The sequence below is a fragment of the Nerophis ophidion genome, linkage group LG19, assembly GCF_033978795.1.
Source record: "Nerophis ophidion isolate RoL-2023_Sa linkage group LG19, RoL_Noph_v1.0, whole genome shotgun sequence".
In the NCBI taxonomy this organism is placed as follows: Eukaryota; Metazoa; Chordata; class Actinopteri; order Syngnathiformes; family Syngnathidae; genus Nerophis; species Nerophis ophidion.
The window spans coordinates 9,166,697-9,194,464 of NC_084629.1; the positions used below are offsets into that span (position 1 = coordinate 9,166,697).

The 27,768-nt window shown below is 40.0% G+C and overlaps 1 protein-coding gene across 2 annotated transcripts in view; it reads left to right on the forward strand.

Annotated features, from left to right (window-relative positions):
• gpr143 (G protein-coupled receptor 143) overlaps window positions 1–27,768 on the forward strand; it is a 56,127-nt gene that overhangs the window by 19,943 nt on the left and 8,416 nt on the right. The window contains exons 3-11 of one of the 2 annotated variants that reach the window (XM_061879106.1): window positions 3,228–3,306; window positions 3,819–4,116; window positions 13,998–14,107; window positions 14,180–14,274; window positions 18,760–18,852; window positions 18,926–19,035; window positions 19,100–19,208; window positions 19,277–19,394; window positions 24,000–24,249. In XM_061879106.1, coding sequence (XP_061735090.1) covers window positions 3,861–4,116; window positions 13,998–14,107; window positions 14,180–14,274; window positions 18,760–18,852; window positions 18,926–19,035; window positions 19,100–19,208; window positions 19,277–19,394; window positions 24,000–24,249 — 1,141 coding nt within the window. In that variant the 5' untranslated portion in view covers window positions 3,228–3,306; window positions 3,819–3,860. The remainder of the gene's footprint in view (window positions 1–3,227; window positions 3,307–3,818; window positions 4,117–13,997; window positions 14,108–14,179; window positions 14,275–18,759; window positions 18,853–18,925; window positions 19,036–19,099; window positions 19,209–19,276; window positions 19,395–23,999; window positions 24,250–27,768) is intronic. The other variant, XM_061879107.1, reaches the window with a different exon arrangement.

The following is a 27,768-nucleotide window of genomic DNA, read 5'->3' on the forward strand; positions in this document are numbered from 1 at the left end:
TTTTCTATCCACTGTTTCCTTTTATTTGTTGAACTTTTTAAATATTGGTTTGATAATAGAAATAATAGTAATAATAAAAGTCCATTCAATAAATTGAAAAGGTTATTAATATAGAAATTAATCATGGGGTATTTAAATAGATATTTAAACATGTCAGGCTCTACCAACCGGCATAGCTCGGTTGGTAGAGCGGCCGTGCCAGCAACTTGAGGGTTGCAGGTTCGATTCCCGCTTCCGCCGTCCTAGTCACTGCCGTTGTGTCCTTGGGCAAGACCCTTTACCCACCTGCTCCCAGTGCCACCCACACTGGTTTAAATGTAACTTAGATATTGGGTTTCACTATGTAAAGCGCTTTGAGTCACTAGAGAAAAGCGCTATATAAATATAATTCACTTCACTTCACAATATCCATCCATCCATCCATTTTCTACCGCTTATTCCCTTTCGGGGTCGCGGGGGGCGCTGGCGCCTATCTCAGCTACAATCGGGCGGAAGGCGGGGTACACCCTGGACAAGTCGCCACCTCATCGCAGGGCCAACACAGATAGACAGACAACATTCACACACTAGGGCCAATTTAGTGTTGCCAATCAACCTATCCCCAGGTGCATGTTTTTGGAAGTGGGAGGAAGCCGGAGTACCCGGAGGGAACCCACGCATTCACGGGGAGAACATGCAAACTCCACACAGAAAGATCCCGAGGCTGGATTTGAACCCAGGACTGCAGGACCTTCGTATTGTGAGGCAGACGCACTAACCCCTCTGCCACCGTGAAGCCCTTCACAATATCATATATATGTTTTTAGAATTTTTATTTTATCTAAAAAAAATTCAATTTAAATATTATTACACAAAGAAAATTACCTAAATGTCAAATACGTCAAAAAATCATGTCACAAAATAAAAAAAAATCAGTTTTTTATATTTGTATTATTTTACAAATACTTTACTAGAGTACTATAATGGCTACAATTCATGATAATCATATTAACAATAAAACAATTTATGTTAAAATTGTTAATTTAATGTTCATGAAAGAGCAAAAATAGATTAGATATTTCAAATGTATTATTTTTTAATTATTATGAAAAAATGCTCAGTTCAATATACTATTGTGTATTGTAGTACAACATAATAGTAATGTAAAATGTATAATGAAATATAATGCTAAAAACATAGCAACCTTGGGTTGCAAACAGCCAATTTAACAGTTTTTTCCAAATTTAATTACATTACATTATTGTAATTTTTTTATGTGCTCCATGAGCTTTAAGCACACTTCACAGGTGTGCTTAAAGCTCATGGAGAGAATGCCAAGAGTGTACAAAGCAGTAATCGGAGCAAAGTGTGGCTATTTTGGAGAAACTAGAATATAAAACATGTGTTCAGTTATTTCACCTTTTTTTTAGTTAAGTGCATAACTCCACATGTGTTCGTTCATAGTTTAATCTACAATGTAAATAGTCATGAAAATAAAGAAAATGAACACATGAATGAGAAGGTGTGTCCAAACGTTTGGCCTGTACTGTATGTATATATAAATCTATTAAAAAATATTTTACAATTAAATGTAAATACAGATAAATACATGCAAGTATTAATTAATTATGTGTTAATATTATTTTGTTGAACACAACTATGTATGGAGTTTATCATAAAACAGCATTTTCTCTTTAAACTCCACAGTTACCTTTCGCTTTTCAGATGCCATGTCTGTGTGTGTACTAGTGGGCAAAATGTTTTTTTTTTCTATGACAGGAAAAAAGAAGATATTTTTGATGGTGCTGTGTTTGTTTATTCAAATTGTGGGCATGGTGTCTACTTAAGGAAATCTCATTATAAACTGACGGCACCTAACCTTCAATCAGTCTGGTTCAAAAAATGTAAATAAAAATAAAATTAGGGTAACGCTTTAGTATGGGGAACATTCTAAGTAACAAAGACTTAATTTCGAGTTATTTGGACACCAGGGGAACATATAAGGTTTAGGGTTAGATTTTATTTATAAAAAAGCAGTTTACGTTGAGCAAACAACCTCAAAGTGCAACAGTGTAAAATAAATAGTAATAATAACAATAAAAAGATAATAAAAATTAATAGAATATAAAACTAGAAACAGCCTAATAGCTAGAACCAGCATGCATGTCTATAAAAAGGCTTTTTTTTTAAAGATGGGTTTTTAAGCCTTTTTTAAAAGCATCCACAGTCTGAGGTGCCCTCAGGTGGTCAGGGAGAGCGTTCCACAGACTGGGTGCAGTGGAGCAGAAAGCTAGGGTTACTAATAAGCAATAATTCTGAGGTTTTTGAGGGAGGACTCTTAGTTAATGGCTTATTGGTTATATAATAAGGCCATGCAGAATAAAGCATTAATAAGTACTTAATAATGACTAATTAAGAGCCAATATGTTACTAATTTGCAACTAATTAATAGTGAATATGTTCCCCATACCAAAGTGTTACCGAAATTAGAGACTGGTCATGAAGAACCAAATTAGTTGTAATTTTAATTTAATATGATTTATTAAACTATTTGACATTTTAATGTTCTATATAAGTGGATTATAATGTTTGGATTTTTAGAGTTTTATTTCAATTATTGTTTAAATGATAAATTTGCATTTTGAAATTATGTAAATACAATTATCCATCCATTTTCTACCGCTTATTCCCTTTTTTGGGGGTCGCGGGGGCGCTGGCGCCTATCTCAGCTACAATCGGGCGGAAGGCGGGGTACACCCTGGACAAGTCGCCACCTCATCGCAGGGCCAACACAGATAGACAATTAAAGAAATTGTTTTCATTTTGAATAAATAATACCAATTATGAGCTTCTTTTTATTTTTTTTATAAATATGCATCTAATCCGTGACTTGTTCAGGGTTTACACCGCCTTCCGCCTGAATGCAGCTAAGATAGGCTCCAGCACCCCCTGCGACCCCAAAAAGGGACAAGCGGTAGGAAATAAATGGATGGATGTATCCAAGCCTTGCCATCATGATGCTTGTAAAGAAATATTTTTGATCCTGCCTTTGTATTAGATCAGGGGTCGGGAACCTTTTTGGTCTGAGAGAGCCAAGAAGCCAAATATTTTAAAATGTATTCACCTAAGAGCCATATAATATATTTTTAACACCGAACACAACTAAAAGTGTGCATTTTTAATTAAGACCAACATTTCTAGAGTATACTAGGTCTCTAATTCTTTGTAATAACGTTGTTTTTCTGTAGCTAACTTAGGAGGGGGCGTGGCCTGCGGGTCTGCAGCGAAGCGGGGTGTTGCCAGGACCGGCCTCGAAATCAGCGACAGGTGTGTAAAAGAACCCCCAAGAGGGCTAGCCCTACACTAACCAATAATAAATACATTATTTCTTACCTTTAAGGCAACTTCTTGAACAGGTGCGGTAGAAAAAAAGGATGGATGGATTCAAATGCATGAGCATTTTTATATTTTTAACGTTATTTTTAGTACTGTGATTATAAGTGGAATTATTCATTACTTATTGTGTTAGGCAGTGTCAGCTCAGATTAATTCGAGAGCCAGATGCAGTCATCAAAAGAGCCACATCTGGCTCGGGAGCCATAGGTTCCCTACCCCTGTGGTGTACCTAATATAGTGTCCAGTGCAAGGGCCCCATACTGTAGATGAAAAGGTCAAAGTGGTTACAATACGCCACATGTCCAGCACAGAGCTATTGTGGTGCTGCAGCAGATTAAATAGAAGCACATGATGGCACCATGTGATTTCTCTGAGAATTTAGCTAAGCACGCTCACTTATTTCCTCCTCCCTTTTTCCCCCCTCTTTTCTTCCTTGTGTTCAGAGCGAGCGGCCTGTGCTGCGTGTGTGGCGTGTACAGACCGTCATGGCGTCCCCTCGGCTGGAGACGTTCTGCTGCTCGAACCGGGATCCGGCGACCGAGCTGGTGGTGACTTTCCAGCCGCTTCTGTTCGGAGCTCTGACGGTGGGCAGCGCGGTCCTCAGCCTGGTCTTCACCGTCCTCCAGATCCTGCCCAAGAAGAAAGGCTACAGGAGACTGGGACAGTACCCTCTGCCCAGACCTGCATCCTCGTCCCGGATACTCTTCATCATCAGCCTGTGTGATATTATGGGATGTACAGGTAGGGCTTACGTGCTTTTACGATGCAATTTCGTTTTTAACTCTTTTCTGCGGCTTCCAATTTTTTTGTTTTTTTTTACTACTTTTGGAGACTAGTATGGACCAGACACTGCATTACAGTTGTGATCAAAATGATTCAACCCCCACACAATTTTGGTGTTTTAGCAAGTTGGACATTTATTCCGTATTTTGTTTATAGTCATATCAAATAAAGATGTGTCAAATAGACAAATGCATTTTAAATTGTAACACTGTATCTTACAAAATACCAAAAAAGGACATTTTTCTTAATATCCATCCATCATCTTCCGCTTATCCGAGGTCGGGTCGCGGGGGCAACAGCCTAAGCAGGGAAACCCAGACTTCCCTCTCCCCAGCCACTTCGTCTAGCTCTTCCCGGGGGATCCCGAGGCGTTCCCAGGCCAGCCGGGAGACATAGTCTTCCCAACGTGTCCTGGGTCTTCCCCGTGGCCTCCTACCGGTTGGACGTGCCCTAAACACCTCCCTAGGCAGGCGTTTGGGTGGCATCCTGACCAGATGCCCGAACCACCTCATCTGACTCCTCTCGATGTGAAGGAGCAGCGGCTTTACTTTGAGTTCCTCCCGGATGGCAGAGCTTCTCACCCTATCTCTAAGGGAGAGCCCCGCCACACGGCGGAGGAAACTCATTTCGGCCGCTTGTACCCGTGATCTTATCCTTTCGGTCATGACCCAAAGCTCATGACCATAGGTGAGGATGGGAACGTTGATCGACCGGTAAATTGAGAGCTTTGCCTTCCGGCTCAGCTCCTTCTTTACCACAACGGATCGGTACAACGTCCGTATTACTGAAGACGCCGCACCGATCCGCCTGTCGATCTCACGATCCACTCTTCCCTCACTCGTGAACAAGACTCCTAGGTCCTTGAACTCCTCCACTTGGGGCAGGGTCTCCTCCCCAACCCGGAGATGGCATTCCACCCTTTTCCGGGCGAGAACCATGGATTCGGACTTGGAGGTGCTGATTCTCATTCCGGTCGCTTCACACTCGGCTGCGAACCGATCCAGCGAGAGCTGAAGATCCCGGTCAGATGAAGCCATCAGGACCACATCATCTGCAAAAAGCAGAGACCTAATCCTGCGGTTACCAAACCGGAACCCCTCAACGCCTTGACTGCGCCTAGAAATTCTGTCCATAAAAGTTATGAACAGAATCGGTGACAAAGGACAGCCTTGGCAGAGTCCAACCCTCACTGGAAACGTGGCCGACTTATTGCCAGCAATGCGGATCAAGTGATCCGACACTGATCATACAGGGAACGGACCGCCACAATAAGACAGTCCGATACCCCATACTCTCCGAGCACTCCCCACAGGATTTCCCGAGGGACACGGTCGAATGCCTTCTCCAAGTCCACAAAGCACATGTAGACTGGTTGGGCAAACTCCCATGCACCCTCAAGAACCCTGCTGAGAGCACAGAGCTGGTCCACAGCTCCACGACCAGGACGAAAACCACACTGTTCCTCCTGGATCCGAGGTAGCCTCCTCTCCAGTACACCTGAATAAACCTTCCCGGGAAGGCTTAATATCTCATTGACAAAATGATTCAACCCCCTCGTTACATGCATCTTTAGTACTTAGTAGAACACCCTTTGGCAGTAATGACATCCTTCAAAGGTGATACATAACCGGACACAAGCTTCTTGCAACCATCTACAGGTATTTTAGCCCATTCCTCTTGGGCAAAGGCCTCCAGTTCATTCATATTCTTGGGCTTGCGTGCTGCAACTGCCTTCTTCAAGTCCCACCACAGCTTTTCTAGAGGATTTAGGTCTGGCGACTGTGAAGGCCACTCCAGAGTCTTCCAGCCCTTCTTCTGCAACCACTCTGATGTTGATTTGGAGGCATGCTTGGGATCGTTGTCCTGTTGGAAGGTCCAACGTCTCCCAAGCCTCAGCTTCGTCACTGACTTCATGACATTTGCAGCTAATATATCCTGCTAGGAAACAGAATTCATAATGCCCTGAACGCGCTGGAGATTCCCGGTACCTGAGGCAGAGAAACAGCCCCAGAGCATGATTGACGCCCCACCATGCTTAACAGTAGGAAAGGTGTTCTTCTCTTTGTAAGCTCCTCCAGACATAACGTTGATGCATAGGCCCAAAGAGTTCCAGTTTTGTCTCATCACTCCATAGAACAGTTTCCCAAAACCTTTGGGGTTTGTCCAGATGATTTTTGGCATTCTGGAGTCTATTTTACTTGTGCCTGGTAGTCAGAAGTAGGGTGCGCCTGGGAGTTCTGGCATGGAGGCCTTCATCTCGTAGTGCGCGCCTTATTGTCTGGGACGAAACCTGCGTTCCTCCCTCTGCAAAGTCCTGTTGTAGTTCCTCAGCTGTTACCCGGGGGTTTTTCACCACTGTACGCTTCAAATACCGGACAGCATCCTCTTTCTACCACGCCCAGGTAGTGTTTCCACTGTGCCTTTAGCTTTGAACTTGCAAATTATGCTCCCAACTGTGTCTCTTGGAATGTGTAATGTCTTTGCTATTTTCTTATATCCATATCTTTTCTTATAAAGAGAAATGACCTCCTCTCTTGACTTCTTTGACCACTCCCTGGACTTCACCATGTTGCAAATACACCATTGACCATCTACAAGAAGCTGAGCGTCACAGTCTTTTTCAATCAGTTTAATTGTTGCTCGTTATGGTTCCAATCACATCTACAGGTGTTTTCAACACCTGATTAAAAAGACCTTATTCAAATTCTGTTCTTAAGAGTTATGATCTTCAAGGGGTTGAATAATTTTGTCAATGAGATATCAAGAGAAATGACACTGTTTGGTATGTTACAAAATATAATGTTGTAATTCAAGTTGCATTTATCTATTTGACACATTTTTATTTGATATGACTATAAACAAAATACGGAATAAATGTCCAACTTGCTAAAACACCAGAATTGTGTGGGGGTTGAATAATTTTGATCACAACTGTATGATAAATTTTTTTCTTTGCTTCATTTTACAGCAGGGGTGTCCAAACTTTTTCCAAAAAGGGCCGCAGGCTGACGAGTCAAAGCATGCGCGGGCTGTTTTGATATTTTATTTTGTAAAAAAAAAAAAAAAGTATCTAAAACAGAGATACATTTACAGACAAAACAATGTGCCAGCTTCGTATTAAGTATTAGTATTAAAATTAGCTACCATATTTGCTTATTATGCTTACATTTTTATTGTTTTTTTGTCGGATTTTATTTCGACAATATGCTGCGGGTCAAAAAAACTTGAGCTGCGGGCCACACTTTGGACACCCCTGTTTTAGAGGTATTATTTCAAGAATATGGTTAAATTGTACTGCCTGATCATGCTGGAAAATGTTCTTAATAGTTTGACTCATCGACATTACAAAAATTGCAATACCAGTGACAATATATGATATTTCTTACTTTTAACACATTTATTTATTGTAATAATGTCATTATTATACATGTTATTTTTTTACAGACCGTACAATATTTTGGGCAAAGGCACACTGATGACATGACAAATATCTCATTTCAATTTAAATGTCTTCCATAACATTAAATCTGATGTATTTTTTATGTAGCGGCTAAAAAAAAATGTGTAGGAGTCTATAATCCACAATCAATAATTGATTGCAATATCATAAATGATACCATCACATGTGTCATAATACAGCCTCTTGTGGTCCCTTTAAAGTAGGGGTGTCCAAACTTTTTCCACTGAGGGCCGCACACTTAATAATCAAAGCAAGTGGGGGCCATTTATTATAAAAAACAATACAATATATGAATAAAAAATATACATTTAGGCCTGATCCCGGGGACCCCAAAGGGTTTTGGTAAAAATAAAATGTTAAAAATGTGTCATTATTCAGTATTATTATTTTTGTTATTATTATTATTCAAGTTTAAATCTCTAGATCAACATTAGGTCTACCTGTCAATATGACGTTTTTAAAGATTTAAGTTGTATGCTCTTTTTGTCAAAGAAAACCATGTTTTTTTATTGAAAAAAAAAACACAAAATATGCAATATTTTCACCCAATAAAATTTTTAAGTAGAATGTTTGAGATTATATAATAATTGGAGCCGGAAAAAGGTCAACAACTCATAACACCATTGATTTTAATTCATTATTATTTTTTGTGCAATGACACTTAAAAACAAAACACTGATCCAAAAGGGTCCTACTCATTAAAGTGTTAAAAAATAAATTATATATATATTTTTACTTTTCACTTTTAAAACAATGGTCTCGAGATCAACTTCAGATATATCCGTCAGTTATAAGTTTTTGTTTTTTGTTTGTTTGTTTTAGGCCATTCTTTAAAAAAAAAAAAAAAAAGCTTAGTTTTTTTTATGGCAAACACAAAATATCCAACATTTACCCCAAAAAATATCTCAAAGTGGAATATTTAATTTGATGTAATTGGAGCCTTGAATAGGTCAATAATTCATAATTGATTTTGATTCACATTTTTTTTTTTTTTTTAAGAAAAAAACAACCTGCATGGCAGCTTTGTGTTGTAAATATTGCATCATGTTCTTGTTACATTTCAACTGTTTGCTCTTTTGTACCACTTTTTATTTTTTTCCATAGTACTTTTAAAATATGCCGTGGGGCCGTTAAAAAATGGCCTGCGGGCCCCACTTTGGACACCCCTGCTTTAAAGGGAAACTGCGCCTTTTTTTTTTTAATTTTGCCTATCGTTCACAATCATGAGAGACAATGAATTGATTAACGTGGACCCCGACTTAAAAAAAAGTTGAAAAACTTATTTGGGTGTTACCATTTAGTGGTCAATTGTACGAAATATGTACTTTACTGTGAAATCTACTAATAAAAGTTTCAATCAATCAATCAAAAACAAGAAGACAAAAGGGTTTTTTGTTTTCTTTGTAGTTTAAAAATCAGAGCAATCGGTTTTACATCACTTTTAAAATGCATTCAAAAACCATATAATGTAATATAATAGTATAAAATATATAGTGTAATAACCAAACTGTAGTGATATTGTTATTGTAAGCACGAACACTGCAGAACTCTTTTTCTATCGTTGTAACACATCGGCATGCTACAGTATTAGCCCTAAAAGCTAACTACGGCAAGAGGTAAGCTAGCTTCTACATTAACCCAATACCCGTTTGAGTTGGTAATGCACAACACAATGGGAACCAATCTGGACTGACTAAAAACCGTGAACAATCATATTACAGTATCTGTAAAGTATTATTTCATGTTTTGTTTATACACAGCGTGTGTACTGTAGTTTTTTTCATCAATAAGCATGACGTGCTTCGTGTATCGTGATCAATATTATCGTGACTCACTCGATGGACAATTGTGTGTTTGGAACCTTTTCTCAGGTTTATTTTGGGTAAGCACTCCATTTATGTTGGCATATTTTGGCTCCAAGTTCTACATTTACAGCGTCGAGTCATGCCAACTTCACTCTCTCGGCTTCCGTCTGCACCAATATTTCACCTTCTCTTCGTGCTCGCTTCTATAACCAGCAGTTCATCCTCTGTACTTTCAGCTTCAAAAAGATAAGGTTGTGAATGCTCAATTTCCAAAAATATTTGTTTTTGTCGTCTGTTACCTTTTCTGCCATGATTACAACACACTCGTGTTTGTTTACGGATGTAGGAACACATATTTGTTGCCAGAAGTCAGGAGAGCGCTGCTTTGGAAACGGAAAAAAATATGCTTAAGAAATAAGTTAATGTTTAAAATAACGAAATTACGGTAACTATTGAACATACTGCATGTTTTTATGATTGTGTCTATTACTACATTATATATATATATATATATATATATATATATATATATATATATATATATATATATACACTTCCAGTGTGTATATCAAACGTTGGAATGCTTTGAAGGCTGTAATGTTTGTTTTTTTCATCTTTAAAATCCTAAAAAAGGACATGTGTTCTTGTCTCTCATAATGATTGTGAACGATAGGAAACTTTCCCCCAAAAAGTGCAATTCCCCTTTAAACTCCACTGTAACTTTCAGCTTTACAGATGCCATGTCTGATTAGAATTTTTCAGATATTTAATATACAGTAAATATTACTACATTCCTATTACCGCTTCTGTCTTATCAGTTTTTCAACACTAATTGGTTGTGTTTGGGTAAGCACTCCATTTATGTTGGCATAGCTTGGCTCCAAGTTCTACAATTACAGCGTCGGGCATGCCAACCTCACTCTCTCGGCTTCCGTCCGCACCAACGTTTCACCCTCTCTTCGTGCTCGCTTCTATAACCAGCAGTTCATCCTCTGTATATTCAGCTTCAAAAAGATAAGGTTGTGAATACTCATTTGTCGTAAAAGAGTTGTCTTTGTTGTCTGTTACCATTTCTACCATGATTACAACACACTTGTGTTTGTTTAGGGAAGTAGGAACACATATTTGCTGCCAGAAGTCAGAATAGCGCTGCTATGGAAACGCAAATAAGTATGCTTAGGAAATAAGTTAATGCTTAAAATGACGAAATTACGGTAAATATTGAACATACTGCATATTTTTATGATTGTGTCTGTTACTACATTTCATATATATACATACATACATACATACATACATACATACATACATATATATATATATATATATATATATATATATATATATATATATACTTGCAGTGTGTATATAAAACGTTAATGGAATGCTTTGAAGGCTACAATGCCTTTTTTCTTCTTTAAATTCCTAAAAAAGGACATGTGCGTTCTTGTCTCTCATAATGATTGTGAACGATAGCAAAAATTCCCCCAAAAAGTGCAATTCCCCTTTAAACTATACTGTAACATGCAGCTTTACAGATGCCATGCCTGATAAGAATTTTTCAGATATTTAATATACAGTACATATTACTATGGCGGTTTTTGAACACTAATTGGTTGTGTTTGACCCACATAGAAGAAATCAACCAGCTGCACGTTTTCTTTAAATTACGCCAGCTTTACAGATACCATGTCTGCTCTGCAGTATTTGTGTTGAGGTAAAGGAGCCACAAAGGCATGGAGGCATGCATTGAATGGGAAAACATGGTTTTAATTTAAAATACTACAACTAGAACAAACAAAGGGTACAAACAAAAAGCAAGCACATGGGCGGATATAACAAACTAAGGGCTATGAACAAACAAATCGGAAGCAGGGAACAAAAAACAGTAAGCTACAAACATTTACCAAATATAGCGTACCGCTACGCTGCAATCACAGGACCAGTAGGAATGACAAGTAGAAAATGACATTGACACGACAATACAATGATCCAGCACTGACTGGAGGAACAAAGCCGGTAAAATAGGAGCTGGCTGATTGACATCAGGTGTGACCAGATGCCAATCAGCCGCAGCTGAGTGAAAACAGGACACAGGGAGACGGACAGGAAGCCGAACCAAAATAAGAGCACTAGACAGGAACTAAGGAGAGGAAATACTAAACGCAGAGGAAACAAACAAATGCAGAGGAAAAAACTAAAATGTAGTCAAACTGTCAGAGGAAAGCCTGACAATACCTGAAAGTCGGATGGCTGCGGTGAACGCCAGTGTCTCTGAGAGAAGCCGAGGAGCCAAGATCACAGCTGCCTTTTTGAGCTGCAGGATGAGGTCGCGTAATCAACTCAAGTCTCCGGTAAGAGCCGACTTAATATCACAATTTTCCCATCCAAAAACGTAGAGAAACATGTTCGCCTGACCACTGTGTTAAAGCTTCACAACAAACAAAGAAACACCGGCTGTGTTTCGGTTGCTAAAGGCAGCTGCAATCCACCGCTTTCCACCAACAGCATTCTTCTTTGACGTCTCCATTATTAATTGAACAAATTGCAAAAGATTCAGCAACACAGATGTCCAAAATACTGTGTAATTATGCGATGAAAAGAGACGACTTTTAGCCGTGTGTGGTGCTGGGCTGAAATGTTCGCGCCAACCAATAACGTCACAAGCACGCGTCAACATAAGCATCATCATTCAGCGACGTTTTCAACACCACACTTTGCGGGAAATTTAAAATTACAATTTAGTAAACTAAAAAGGCCGTATTGGCATGTGTTGCAATGTTAATATTTCATCATTGATATATAAACTATCAGACTGCGTGGTCGGTAGTAGTGGGTTTCAGTAGGCCTTTAAATATAAATAAATGCATACAAATATACATTAATACATATTATGTATAATAATAATGATCCATAAATGTGGATGCATATGAAAAAGTGCAATATATTTATCTGTACAATTATCTATTTATTTATATTTGCACCTTATTGCTCTTTTATCCTGCCCCAGAACGACCTAATGCAACATAACATTTTGTTATTATCTGTACTGCAAAGTTCAAATTTGAATGACAATAAAAGAAATAATTAAAAATATAAATAAATACATGTTAGTGCTAAACATTAATATTTTGTTGAACAATACTCTGTATGGACTTTATCATACAAAAGCCATTTCTCTTTAAAGGCCTACTGAAACCCACTACTACCGACCACGCAGTCTGATAGTTTATATATCAATGATGAAATATTAACATTGCAACACATGCCAATACGGCCTTTTTAGTTTACTAAATTGCAATTTTAAATTTCCCGCAGAGTTTCCTGTTGAAAACGTTGCGGAATGATGACGCGTATGTTGACGCATGCTTGTGACCTTATTGGTTGGAGGGGACATTTTAGCCCAGCACCACTTACGGCTAAAAGTCGTCTCTTTTCATCGCATAATTACACAGTATTTTGGACATCTGTGTTGCTGAATCTTTTGCAATTTGTTCAATTAATAATGGAGACGTCAAAGAAGAATGCTGTTGGTGGAAAGTGGTGGATTGCAGCTGCCTTTAGCAACCGAAACACAGCCGGTGTTTCTTTGTTTCTTGTGAAGCTTTAACACAGGGCGGTCAAGCGAACATGTTTCTCTACGTCAACCAACAAGTTTTTGGATGGGAAAATTGTGATATAAAGTCGGCTCTTACTGGAGACTTGAGTGGATTACGCGACCTCATCCTGCAGCTCAAAAAGGCAGCTGTGATCTTGGCTTCTTTCAGAGACACTGGCGTTCACCGCAGCCATCTGACTTTCAGGTATGACTTTATAATCTCACTAAAATACTATTAACACAATAAGCAGATAAGGGATTTTCCAGAATTATCCTAGTAAATGTGTCTAATTACATCTGAAACGCTCCCACTGCCGCCGCCTTTTTTTTTTTTAGTGCTTCACTCTAACTTTCCTCATCCACGAATCTTTCATCCCCGCTCAAATTAATGGGGAAATCGTCGCTTTCTCGGTCCGAATTGCTCTTACTGCTGGTGGCTCACATTATAAACAATGTGAGGATGTGAGGAGCCCTCACACCGGTGATGTCACACGCACATCGTCTGCTACTTCCGGTACAGGCAAGGCTTTTTTATTTGCGAACTTTATCGTTTATATTCTCTACTAAATCCTTTCAGCAAAAATATGGCACTATTGCGAAATGATCAAGTATGACACATTGAACGGACCTGCTATCCGCGTTTAAATAAGAAAATCTCATTTCGGTAGTCCTTTAAACTGCACAGTGAACTTCGGCTTTACAGATGCCATGTCTTTGCGTGTACCTGTGGGCCTTTTTTTTTTTTTTTCCATGACAAGAAAAAGGAAAAGACTCTTTGGGGGTGATGCAGGATTAATTGAGAGCATGGTGTCTATTTGAGGAACTCTTCTTATTATGCTGCCGGTCTGTTAAAATTGCATTACGCAACTGAAGGCATTTATCCTTCAATTAGTTTGGTTTATTAAGTTTCGATTTTCATTGGTCCTAATGTGGTCTGGTTGGTTAACAGGTCGCTTCCCATGTTTTCCTCCACCAGGCATCATTCTCAGGTCGTCTCTGTGGATCGGTCTGCCCGGCACGGTGGAGCAGATCTCCGAGGCCAACAGCACCGACGTTTGGCCGGACGTCTTCTGCCTGGGCAGCGCGGTACGTGTCCGGTCACCTCCCGTCTTTCCGACGCCTCGTTGCCCTGACCATGATGTTTGCACATGTCGGCAGATGTGGATCCAGTTGTTCTACAGCGCTTCTTTCTGGTGGACCTTCTGCTACGCCGTAGACGTCTTCCTGGTGGTGAAGACGTCCGCAGGAATCAGGTGAAGCACGGCCTCTTGCGATTAGAACATTTACAGTAGCTGACCAGGCTGAGTTGGAATAAATACTGTACACACATGAGTGTGTGAGAAGCCCCCAGGACCCTGTGGTGACCCAGACTGGGATGTGTTCCACGTCTCAATGGAGGCAATTATAAACCAGCAGATGACTAGAATTGTTGAGAAACGTCAAAGTGCTTCAAGGCTCTTTTCTTTGATGTTCTTGTGAAGAAAATTCTGAACTGAAGAAATAATGCGGAATATGTCCTGAGCGAGTGGAACTTTTGTTAGGTTTAAATCAGGGGTGTCAAACGGATCAGGCCCGTGAACAGCTTTTATCCGACCTGCAGGTTGAGTTTGCGCAATATAAAAATGAGCCCAAATTTTGGGACGAAAGAAACTGCTGTGTCCACTAGATGTCGCAATAGCAATTCTTTGTATTTTTGTAGTCTCAGGGGTCTCAAACTCAATTTACCTGCGGGCCACTGGATGCAGAAACTAGGTGAGGCTGGGCCGCAAGAAAATATTTCTTTAAAAAATCTAATATGCACTTTTTAATGAATTCACCTTCTTTGAATGGCTTTCCCGCCCTAGCAACATACTTTCCAACTCTCGCGATTTTTCCGGGAAACGACCAAATATCAGTGCCTCTCCCGGGGCAATCATTCACCCAGACAACAATATTAAGGGCGTGCCGTCACGGCACTGTCTTTAGCGTCGTCTACAACCTGCCGTCTCGTCCGCTCTTCCACCATACAAACAGTGTGCCGACGAGTTGAGTTTATACCAAAAAGTTCTATTTTGGTTTCATCTGACCACATGACATTCTCCCAATCCTCTGCTGTATCATCCATGTATCCATTTTGGTATAAACTCAACTCGTCGTGTTCGGAGGAAGAAGAATACTGAGTTGCATCCCAAGAACACCATACCTACTGTGAAGCATGGGGGTGGAAACATCATGCTTTGGGGCGGTTTTTCTGCTAAGGGGACAGGACGATTGATCCGTGTTAAGGAAAGAATGAATGGGGCCATGTATCGTGAGATTTTGAGCCAAAACCTCCTTCCATCAGTGAGAGCTTTGAATGGTTGACCAAATACTTATTTTCCACCATCATTTACAACTAAATTCTTTAAAATTCCTACAATGTGAATTCCTGGATTTTTTTTTCACATTCTGTCTCTTACAGTTGAAGTGTACCTATGATGAAAATTACAGACCTCTGTCATGATTTTAAGTGGGAGAACTTGCTCAATCGGTGGCTGACTAAATACTTTTTTGCCCCACTGTACATACACTTATAAGTAGGATAATCTCACCACACCTTATGTGTGTGTGACAATCATTGGTACTTTAACTTTATACACTCCTGTATACGCATATACATACACATGTTGATATACACATATAACATGTGTATGTATATACACATATATACTTATACATGTATAATGTAAATACACTGAAATGAATGAATGAGGGAAAAACGGAAATTTTAGTTTTTGGTCCGGCCCTCACTGACTTGGGACCATTGCAAAATGATGTGCGTCCCAAAGTCACCAGCCTTGGCGTCACTATAGACAGCCATTTTAAACTAGACAAACAAGTCAATGGCGTTTTAAAATCGTGTTTTTATCACCTTCGTCTTTTAGTAAAGGTTAAACCGTTTTAATCTTTTAACCTTTTTTGAACAAGTCGTGCATGCTTTTATTTCAAGTGGCCTGGACTACTGCAATGCACTTTATGCTGGCATTAGCCAAAAAGCTCTCTCCCGGTTGCAGTTAGTCCAGAACGCGGCAGCACGACTTTTAACAGGGGCCAGGAAACACCAGCATATAACCCCAATTCTTCAGAGTTTGCACTGGCTCCCTGTTCATTTTAGAATTGATTTTAAAACATTGCTGTTTGTTTTTAAAACTTTACATGGACTGGCACCTCAATATATCTCGGACCTCATCCAAATTTACATTCCTGCGCGCGCTCTGAGGTCCGAGAGCCAGTTCCAGCTCGTGGTGCCCAACACCAGACTTAAGACCAGGGGAGACAGGGCCTTCTCTGTGGTCGGCCCTAAGCTCCGGAACACTCTGCCCCTCCATGTTCAAACTGCTTCCACAGTGGAGGGTTTTAAGTCTCGTCTTAAGACCCACTTTTATTCTTTGGCTTTTAACACTACGTGAGTTGTGTGGTCCTCTGTTGTCCTCTGTGTTTTTTATACACTTTGATTTCTATTTTACTGTTTTAATTGATTTTAAATGATAAATAAATAAATGGGTTGTACTTGTATAGCGCTTTTCTACCTTCAAGGTACTCAAAGCGCTTTGACACTACTTCCACATTTACCCATTCACACACACATTCACACACTGATGGAGTGAGCTGCCATGCAAGGCGCCAACCAGCACCCATCAGGAGCAAGGGTGAAGTGTCTTGCTCAGGACACAACGGACGTGACTAAGTTGGTACTAGGTGGGATTTGAACCAGGGACCCTCGGGTTGCGCACGGCCATTCTTCCACTGCGCCACGCCGTCCCTTTAAAATAGTTTTTAATCATATTTGTTTTTTATATTGTTTTTATTGGTTTTATATTTATTTATTTTTTGTTTTTATTCAGTCATTGGTGGAGCATAATATATATATTTTTTTTATTTTATTTTATTTATTTTTTAACAATTGTTTTTAACATGGCTGTGCAGCACTTTGGAAACGTTATTGTTGTTTAAATGTGCTATATAAATAAAGTGGAGTGGATTGGATACACATGTAAACACATATATATGTATATACATATATATGTGTATACATAAACATACATGCATATACATATACGTATATAGATATATATTTAATGGTTATATAATTGAATTTTAAGTGTATGTGAAAGTTTGACTCCTACCTTGTTTACTTCCCTGACGACCTCCAAAAGTTTTGTAATCAATCAAAAATATCAAGCAGCTAAAATGCCAAACATAAATAAATGTGGAGAGAATGTCTTGCATGGCAGGGGATTTAAACGGGTGTCATTTTGAATTATATATTGGACGTTTTTTTGCATTATCTACAAAGTTCAGTCAGCAGGTTGTGTTATGTGTGGGGGCATAGATGGTATAGAGCAGCAGTGCCACTAACTTGAGGGTTCCAGGTTCGAGTCCAGCTTCCGCCATCCAAGTCCTCGGGCAAGACACCTCACCCTTTGCTCCTGATGGGTCGTGGTTAGCGCCTTGGTCTTGCATGGCATCTTCCGCCATTACTGTGTGAATGTGACGTATAATGTATGATACTTTGGGGATAATTACTTTCAAAATGCAGTTCATGGTCATTGACCTGAATTACTCACGTTGTCCACAAGATGACTGCATCATTTATACTGTCAGATATTTCAAATGAGGTTGGAGACAGCCTGCGGACACATCCATGATTAATTAAATTCTGTTCCAAGTGCTGCATGTTTACCCGCCAAGTGTTTACAAGCAGATAATATGGAAATATGGCACCTAATGATATGATCGTTTGATGCAGCTGCCAATAAAAGTGCCGAATCTGGTGCTTGTCCGTCCATAGTGGACTCTAACACATGAGTGGAAAAATAGTTATGACCTAATGTAAGGTTCAAACACTGATGACATCTATTAAACCAGACAAGAAGCAAGGAATCATGCAGAGACAGAGTTAAATTTTGCTCAATTGAGGAAATACGTTATTTGGGCTGTACGCTAGTTACAGATCCAAACTTCACTCTAAAGTCTAGCCCACGTGCTTCCTCTATTTATTTGGAAGGTCTCTAGCTACTCAGTGGCCTAGTGGTTAGAGTGTCCGCCCTGAGATTGGTAGGTCGTGAGCTCAAATCCCGGCCGAGTCATACGAAAGACTATAAAAATGGGACCCATTACCTCCCTGCTTGGCACTCAGCACCAAGGGTTGGAATTGGGCATTAAATCACCAAAATGACTCCCGGGCGCGGCCATCGCTGCTGCTCACTGCTCCCCTCACCTCCCAGGAGGTGATCAAGGGTGATGGGTCAAATGCAGTGTGTGTGTGACAATCATTGGTACTTTAACTTTACATCACTGAAGCTGTCGCTGAGGGAAGGGGTGTAATCTTGACAGCTCCAGTTAGACACAATATATGATTATACAAGAAATGCAAATGTGTTGACGCTGGTGATATCGCCTTGTCTCTGCTCTGTCCGCGTCACGGCGGTGTTCGGCCTTGGCAGTCATTCCGGCCGTTCCTGGACACTGATACGAGACTGGCTTGGAATCTTTTGGATTGCCAGCTTTGCACAGACAAAGAAAAATACCACTTCAACACAATTGATAATAACTATAGCAACAGCCCTTACGCATAAGAGTTGTGTGATAATATATATATATAATTATTCTAACACTTTAGTGCAACCCCAATAATTCCAGCGCGGTAGTGACGTCAAACATGTGCAGAGCACAAAGACGTGTGTTGAGGTCTCATGACTGGCTGTGTTGTCCTTCAGCACCATTATCCTCTACCACATGATCACATGGGGTCTGGCCTTGCTGCTGTGTGTGGAGGGCCTGGCCATGCTCTACTACCCCTCCATCTCCAAGTAAGACTCCGACCTTTCACGCCACTTCCTGTCCGTGCGGCGACACATGACCATTTTGCGTGTGTGCACGCAGCTGCGAACAAGGCCTGCAGCACGCCGTCCCTCACTACGTCACCACGTACGCGCCCATGCTGCTGGTCCTGGTGGCCAACCCCATCTTCTTCAACAGGACCACGTCAGCAGGTGCGTTGCCGCGGTAACGTCTCCTCAGAAGGTCCCAAATGGTCCCAGCTTTTGTTCCTTTCAGTGACATCGCTGCTGAAAGGACGCCAAGGGATCTACACGGAAAACGAGAGGCGGCTGGCCAGCACCATAAAGATCCGCTTCTTTAAAATAATGCTGGTCTTTGGCATCTGGTAGGTAGGTCGGTTTTAACGCGGGCCCTTGGTCAGGATGACGCAGTATTGTTTGTTTTGATGTCCAGCTGGCTTCCCAACATCATCAACGAGGGCCTCCTCTTCTACCTGGAGACGCAGGCCGACGTCGGGGACAGCACTCTCAGGAATATCCGCAACGCTGCGCTCATCACCTGGTTCATCATGGTAGGAAATATCCTGTTCTGTTTACTCTACTGCCTTCATGTTGTCACAAATACCGGGATTTTTCGGACTATAGTCGCAGTTTTTTTCATAGTTTGGCCGGGGGTGCGACTTATACTCAGGAGCGACTTATGTGTGAAATTATTAACACATGACCGTAAAATATCAAATAATATTATTTAGCTCATTCACGTAGAGACTAGACGTATAAGATTTCATCGGATTTAGCAATTAGGAGTGACAGATTGTTTGGTAAACGTATAGCATGTTCTATATGTTATAGTTATTTGAATGACTCTTACCATAATATGTTAGGTTAACATACCAGGGCACCTTCTCAGTTGGTTATTTATGTTCATATAACCTACCACTTATTCAGCCTGTTGTTCACTATTCTTTATTTTAAATTGCCTTTCAAATGTCTATTCTTGGTGTTGGGGTTTTATCAATTAAATTTCCCCAAAAATGTGATTTATACTCCAGTGCGACTTATATATGTTTTTTTTCCTTCCTTATTATGCATTTTCAGCAGGTGCGACTTATACTCCGGAGCGACTTATACTCCGAAAAATACGGTAATGCTACTAGTCTATAAGCTACACAACCCTTTAAACCAGTAGTCTCCAACCACCGATTGGTAGTGGGCCGCAGAATAAATTTTTATTCATTTTTATTTTAAAAAAAAAAATATATATATATATATATATTTTTTTTTTTAATTAAATCAACATAAAAACACAATATACACTTACAATTAGTGCACCAACCACAAAAACCTCCCTTTTTCATGACAAAAACGTCCCTTTTTCATGACAAAGAAAAAAAAAAAAAAGGACCGCCCCACCCCCACCGGGCCGCGGGACAAATTATTAAGCGCTGACCGGTTCCGCGGGTACAAAAAGGTTGGGGACCACTGCTTTAAACAATCTAATTTTATTGACAACCCGTCTGGTGGATATAATGGCATTTATTGAAAAATTTCAATAAAATATAATTTCTTGAACAAAAAAAAATAGAATAAAAACTGTTGCATAGAAACTTGTAATTAATGAAAATGAGTAAAATTAACTGTTAAAGGTTAGTACTATTAGTGGACCAGCTTCATGGATAGTATCCCTTGCAGACTGCATTGATATATTTTGTAGGGGACCAGAATATTACAACCGCAGCATTTTTTCCACAGTATTGGTACCTAAAATTTATGACACTTAGAAAAATTACAGACTTTCTGACACTTGGAAAAAATCACGACTTTTTGACACTTAGAAAAAAATCCTGACTTTTTGAGATGCAGGTAACCTAAATTTGGTGACACTTGGAAAAAATCCCCACTTTTTGACACTTAAAAAAATCCCGACTTTTTGAGTGCAGGTACCCAAAAATTGTGAAACTTAGAAATTCTTGACTTTTTGACACTTGGAAAAAAATCCAGACTTTTTGAGTGCAGGTACCCTAAAATTGTGACACTTGGAAAAAAATCCAGGACTTTTTGAGTGCTGGTACCCCAAAATAGTGACACTTTGAAAAAAATTCCAGAGTTTTTGAGTGCTGGTACCCTAAAATTGTGACACTTAGAAAAAAATCCAGACTTTTTGGGTGCTGGTACCCTAAATTGTGACACTTTGAAAAAAATCCAGACTTTTGAGTGCAGGTACCCTAAAATTGTGACACTTGGAAAAAAAATCAGACTTTTTGAGTGCTTGGTACCCCAAAATAGTGACACTTTGGAAAGAAATCCAGACTTTTTGAGTGCTCATACCCCAAAATTGTGACACTGAGAAAAAAATCCAGAGTTTTTGAGTGCTGGTATCCTAAATTGTGACACTTATAATAACAATTCCTGACTTTTTGACACTTAGTAAAAAAATCCCAAATGTTTGAGTGCTGGTACCCTAAAAATTGTGACACTGAGAAAAATTCGGACTTTTTGAGTGCTGGTAACCTAAAATTGTGACACTAAGAAAAATTCCCGACTTTTTCATTGCTGGTACCCTAAAATTGGACACTTAGAAAAATTCCTGACTTTTTGACACTTAGTAAAAAATCCCAAATTTTTGAGTGCTGGTACCTTAAAATTGTGACACAGAAAAATTCCCGACGTTTGACACTTGGAAAAAATCCCAACTTTTTGCGTGCCGGTAACCTAAAATTGTGACACCTAGAAAAAATTCCCGACTTTTGAAACTTGAAAAAATCCCGACTTTTGAGTGCTGGTACCCCAAAATTGTGACACTTATAAAATTCCCGACTTTTGACACTTAGTAAAATCCCAAATTTTTTGAGTGCTTGTACCTTAAAATTGTGACACAGAAAAATTCCCGACGTTTTGACACTTGGAAAAATCCCAACTTTTGCGTGCCGGTAACCTAAATTGTGACACCTAGAAAAATCCGACTTTTGAAACTTGAAAAAATCCCGACTTTTGAGTGATGGTACCCAAAATTGTGACACTTATAAAAATTCCCGACTTTTTGACACTTAGTAAAAAATCCCAACTTTTTGAGTGCTGGTACACTAAAATTGTGACACCTAGAAAAATTCCCGACTTTTTGACACTTAGAAAAAAAATCCCAACTTTTTGAGTGCTGTAACTTAAATTGTGACACTTACAAAATATTCAGATGTTTTGACATTTAGTAAAAAATCTTGACCATTTTGAGTACTAGTTCCCTCCAAACAATGAGCTTATTTGAGGTGTGGCATTTATTTACTTAGTTGGACGACGCAAATTGGGATTTTTTGGGGGGTCAAGGCATCTTTGTGTCATAGTAAAGATTACAGAACTCTAATGTCACCAATCTTTAACCCTCTAAAAAAGGCTCTTATTGGAGGTGCGGCATTTATTTATTTAGGTGTGTGACACGAGATTGCCTTCGTTTTGGAACGGGGCACTTATTTGTCATAGTAAAGGTTGTTACTGCGCCCTAGTGGCATTACTTGTTTTGTTTTTTCCTCCCAAGAATGATCTTATTTGAGGCGTGGCATTTATTTACTGAGTTGGACGACGCAAATTGGGATTTTTTTTTTGGGGGGGGGGGGGGGGGTGTAGTGTCAAAGTAAAGGTAATTACTGCCCCCTAGTGGCACCACTTGTTTTTTTTGGGTCCAAAGAAAGTGCTTATTTGAGGCGCGGCATTTTACTTAGCTCAGGGGTCGGCAACCCGCGGTTCCGAAGCCGCATGCGTCTCCTTGATCAATCTGATGTGGCTCAGCTGCTAAATTGCCGACCCCAACAACTATTCCGTGAGGTTTCCGAATTTTAGTGCCTCTCTCAGAAATCACGCAGGGATAACATTCTCCTATTTTCACCTGGACTACAATACTAAGGGTGTGCAGTAATGGCAATGTCTTCAACCTCTTCTACAACATGTAGTCGCGCCCGCTTTTACCTAACGCGATCTGCGTGTCGACTGGTCATTTCATGTTCAGCCTCTGTTAACACACGAAAGCGACTGCAACGCATACTTAATCAACAGCCATACAGGTTACACTGAGGGTTGTTATATAAACAACTTTAACACTCTTACTAGTATGCGCCACACTGTGAACCCACACCAAACAAGAATGACAAACACATTTTGGAGAACATCGGCACTGTAACACAACATAAACACAAAAGAACAAATACCCAGAGTTCCATGCCTCCTTACTCTGCCGGGCTACATTAGCACCAAACCCTGCCCACCTCAACCAACGCACGGAGGGTGTGGGGGGATTTGGTGCTAGCGAGGTGTATAACGTAGTCCGGAGGAGTGGGATGCATGGGATTCTGGGTATCTGTTCTTTTGTGTTTATGTTGTGTTACAGTGCCGATGTTCTTGTTTGGTGTGGGTTCACAGTGTGGCGCATATTAGTAAGAGTGTTAAAGTTGTTTATATCACAACTCTCAGTGTAACCTGTATGGCTGTTGAACAAGTATGCCTTGCGATCGTTTGTGTGTTTTAGCAGAAGCCTCATACGGCATGTGACTGGGCTGGCAAGCTGATTGGACGTGTTGTAGAGGGCGTCAAAGGCAGCACCTTCATAGGTTGCCTTTATTATTGTTAATTGAGGGAAATTCTCCAAACATTCGCGAGAATGGCTGATCTGACATTCGGTAGTCTCTTGGAATATTTGGGATGGTTGGCAAGTGTGATGCTGTCAAGCGCCTTTTATATAAACCTTGCTGGCCTCACTATTATTATATTTTTATATTAGGATGCGGGCCGCGTGTCTGAGACCCCTGGTTTATACATAGCACAAAGTAAAAAAAAAAAACTTTGTATGCAGTGTTATTTCCTTTTTAAATTTCAAAAGAGTTTTGTGGCTCCTATTGTTTTCTTTATTTTGTGAAACGGGTCAAAATGGTTCTTTGAGTGGTAAGACGACGCAAATTAGGATATTTTTGGGGGACAAAACACCTTTGTGTTACATTAGAGGTCATTACTGTTTCTTTGTGTTTTTGAAGTTATTAAATGAACAAGAAAGATGGATTGTAGGTGAGGGGCATTAATTGTTTCTGTAACATTAGGATTGTGCACTCAAGTGGACTATTCAGGATTATTCGAGGCAGGGCGTCACAATTAAAGATATCACATCATCCCTAATTTGCTTGTTTCTTCCCATGCAGGGGATCCTGAACCCCATGCAGGCCTTCCTCAACACGCTGGCCTTCCACGGCTGGACCGGTCTGGACGTGGACCTGAGCCGCCGGAGGGAGCTGGCCTGGGAGTCGCCCTCCACCTCGGTGGCCAACGGCGGCGGCCACAACGCCATGGTGGGCACGGCGCTGCTCTACCAGAGTCACGTCCAGGAGGGCAAGAAAAGCATGAACGGCAACGGGCAGCCGCAGTCGGACGCCATCAGCGTGCTCTCAGAAGGTAATTGGCCCCACGACGCCCACAATAGCTCGCCCATGTATGAGGGCTGGTGACGCTTCAGTTGAATTCTCACAAATACCTCACACTGCTCCTCAGCCTTATTTATACATAAATAATGCAGCACTCAGCATGCAGTAGATGCCTATTTATTTGTGGTTCGCTATTCGCTGCCCTCAAAAATCTCTGCCTTATATTGCAAAAAAAAAAATGTTGACTTAAGCTGAAGTGCTTTGATGAATCCAAGAGCACAAAGATGCTTTGACAAGACATGATGTTGTGTACTGAACGCCTGCAAAATGTTGCTAAAAGGGTGATATAATACAGAGTTATGAGAATTTGGCGTTTAATGGGTCCAAAAATGATTTACTCCCATTAATAATAGGTATCTACTGTTTACATATTTATATATATATTTTTTACCAATGCTGATGTTGCCCCCTGCTGGATAAAATGAGAATAAAAAGCCTAAGCTGTGCAATTGTGTGTTATGAGGACGTCCTCGTTAAGTCCCTCGTTAAGTCCCACCTGAGCCAAAGTTGAACTACTAACAGAAGTAGAATTTGTGTTTGTTATTCAGCAGTTTACGTACTGGTTTGTGTCGTAGCATTTTTATTTCTGGGGCAAGGGGGGACTTTTAATTGTGATGAACGGCAAAATAAAGACGTTTAGTTGATTCAAAAATATCTAATTTAATTTGTTGTTGTTGTTTTATTGGCTCACTACTTGTTGGTTCATAAGGAATGATGTAAAAGTTTTTTTTTTTCCAATTTTGGCACTAGACTTAATTTGCCAAAAGTCGATAAAAAATGATAATACATGTTAAAAAGTGTGAAAAGACGTTAGGCCCTTATCATGTTTAAGTTTGGGGAAGGGGAAGTAATAGTTCAAATAACAAAATAAGCATGTTTGTACTAATGAGTCATTAAGAAGGAAGCATGATGACTGGACTCTACCACGGATGGAAGACATTGTCACTCAAATGGCAAAATAGGGGATTCTCAAACTGCGGTACGAGGGCTCCATTTTTTGTGGAATCACTTAACGAAATAATCAGACACAGTGTTACTGTTCAAACTGTGTAATGTTACATTGGCCAAAAAAAGTATACTTGCTAAATATAACCAGTTTTGTTTTTAATGAATACTTGGGCCCACTATGCTCCTGCAATTTAATACTGGTCAACATGGTGGTACTTGGAGTGGGGGAAAAAAAAAAAAAAAAAAAAGTTAAAGAACCACGGTTGTAAGGCAGGTAATCATATTTGTTTTGTTAATTAGCAAGCATGTAATATGAATAAATCCAGAATTTTTTTTAAACTTTTGAAGTCCAGGACGGTGGGAATGTTGTAAACAAGAAACAAAAAGTGTCACTCGAACAAAAGTTTCAAAATTCAGAATGCCTGTTCTTCTATTAAGCATGCTTTTAATTTGAAAGTGTGACCCAAAATGGCAAAATCGCCCAAAGAAAACGTATTGTAAGGAAAGTGAAAGAATATAAAAACAAAACTTAATATAAGTAAAAAATGTGCCTTTTTTTTTTTTTTTTTGTGAAAGAATAATCTTTGTTCTACTTCCTGCTTCAATAAGGCAGTGTTTTTAAACCACTGCGCCGCGGCAAACTAGTCTGGTGTGCCGTGGGAGATTATGTAAATTCACCTATGTGGGTTGAAAATATTTTTTGCAAACCAGTAATTATAATAATGTTCTGTTGTTGAGTGTCAGTGATGTCTAGCGCTCAGCAGAGTAACCGTGTAATACTCTTCCATATCAGTAGATGGCAGCCGGTAGCTAATTGCTTTGAAGATGTCGGAAACAGCGGAAGGTAAAAATGTTTAAACCAAAAATAAACAAAAGGTGAGTGCCCTTAAGAAAAGGCATTGAAGCTTAGGGAAGGCTATGCAGAACGAAACTAAAACTAAACTGGCTACAAAGTAAACAAAAACAGAATGCTGGACGACAGCAAAGACTTACTGTGGAGCAAAGGCGGCGTCCACAAAGTACAACCGAACATGACATGACAATCAATGTCCCCACAAAAACGGATAAAAACCACTGAAATATTTTTGATTGCTAAAACAAAGTAAATGCGGGATATATCGCTCAAAAGAAGACATGAAACTGCGACAAGAATATACCAAAAAAAGAGAAAAGGCCACCAACATAGGTGCGCAAGACAAGAACTAAAACAATACACAAAGGAAAACAGCAAAAAACTCCAAATAAGTCAGGGTGTGATGTGACAGGTGGTGACAGTACACCTACTTTGAGACAAGAGCTATAGTGATGCATGCTTGGTTACGGTTTAAAGTCATATCCAACAATTGCGACAACGACTTTTTACTGTCAACCGAGTTTCATTTTTTAACGATTTCTGCTGGTGGTGTGCCTCTGGATTTTTTCAATGAGAAAAAAAATGTACCTTGGCTCAAAAAAGGTTGAAAAACACTGAACTTGAAGATCATTAAAGTTTGTCCAAGTCTAAGGGACCAACCCCCAAATGTTGTCCTGTCATCAGTCACTATTATAACTCAAACTGCTCTCCTGCCTTAAAACAACAACAGGGTTCAGTCCAGCCTTATTGACGTTTTGTTCATTAGTTAGGAGTAAGCACTAGTGAGCGCAAACTCCATCTAAACTAAGTCAATCAGGTACACTCAAAGTTCGATATAGTGTGCTAGAGATGCGCGGTTTGCGGCCTCATCGGGTCGGGCGGGTGACATGACGAAAAAATAGAATTTAATTAGATTCGGGCGGGTGGCGGTTAAACCATCCGGAAATATTTGATAAACATGGTTCAGGGATCGGTATCCTTTGCCATTCAAAGAATTATTTAAGACCCGTGTCATAAAGCGAAGAAGACAATAGGAGACGCTAATATTCTCTAGAATGACTGCCGGTAGTCACCCAGATAGTAAGTATTAGGGCGTGCTATGAAGTCATTGACTTTGTCGCCTTCTACAACATGTACGATCTGCTTGTCAGTCCAGCATCATGTTGTGCGTGGCTTCCGCAGCAACACACACACGACTGCAAGGCATACTGGGTGACACAGAGTACACTAATGGTTGTGATATAAACAATTTTAACACTCTTAGTAATATGCGCCACGCTGTTAAGCCACACCAAACAAGATTGACAAACACATTTCGGGAGAACATCCTTACAGTAACACAACATAAACGCAACACAACAAATACCCAGAATCCTTTGTATCCATGACACTTCCTGACTATTTTATACACCGTGCCAGCAGCAAACCCCCCTCTCCCCCCGTGCGTCGGTAAAGTGGGCGGGGTTGGGGGCGCGGGGGTGTAAAATATATTCAGGGAGTGTCACGGATACAAAGGATTCTGGGTGTTTGTTGTGTTGCATTTATGTTGTGTTACTGTGAGGATGTTCTCCCGAAATGTGTTTGTCAATCTTGTTTGGTGTGGCTTCACAGCGTGGCGCATATTAGTAAGTGTTAATATTGTTTATATCACAACCATCAGTGTACTCTGTGTCACCCAGTATGCCTTGC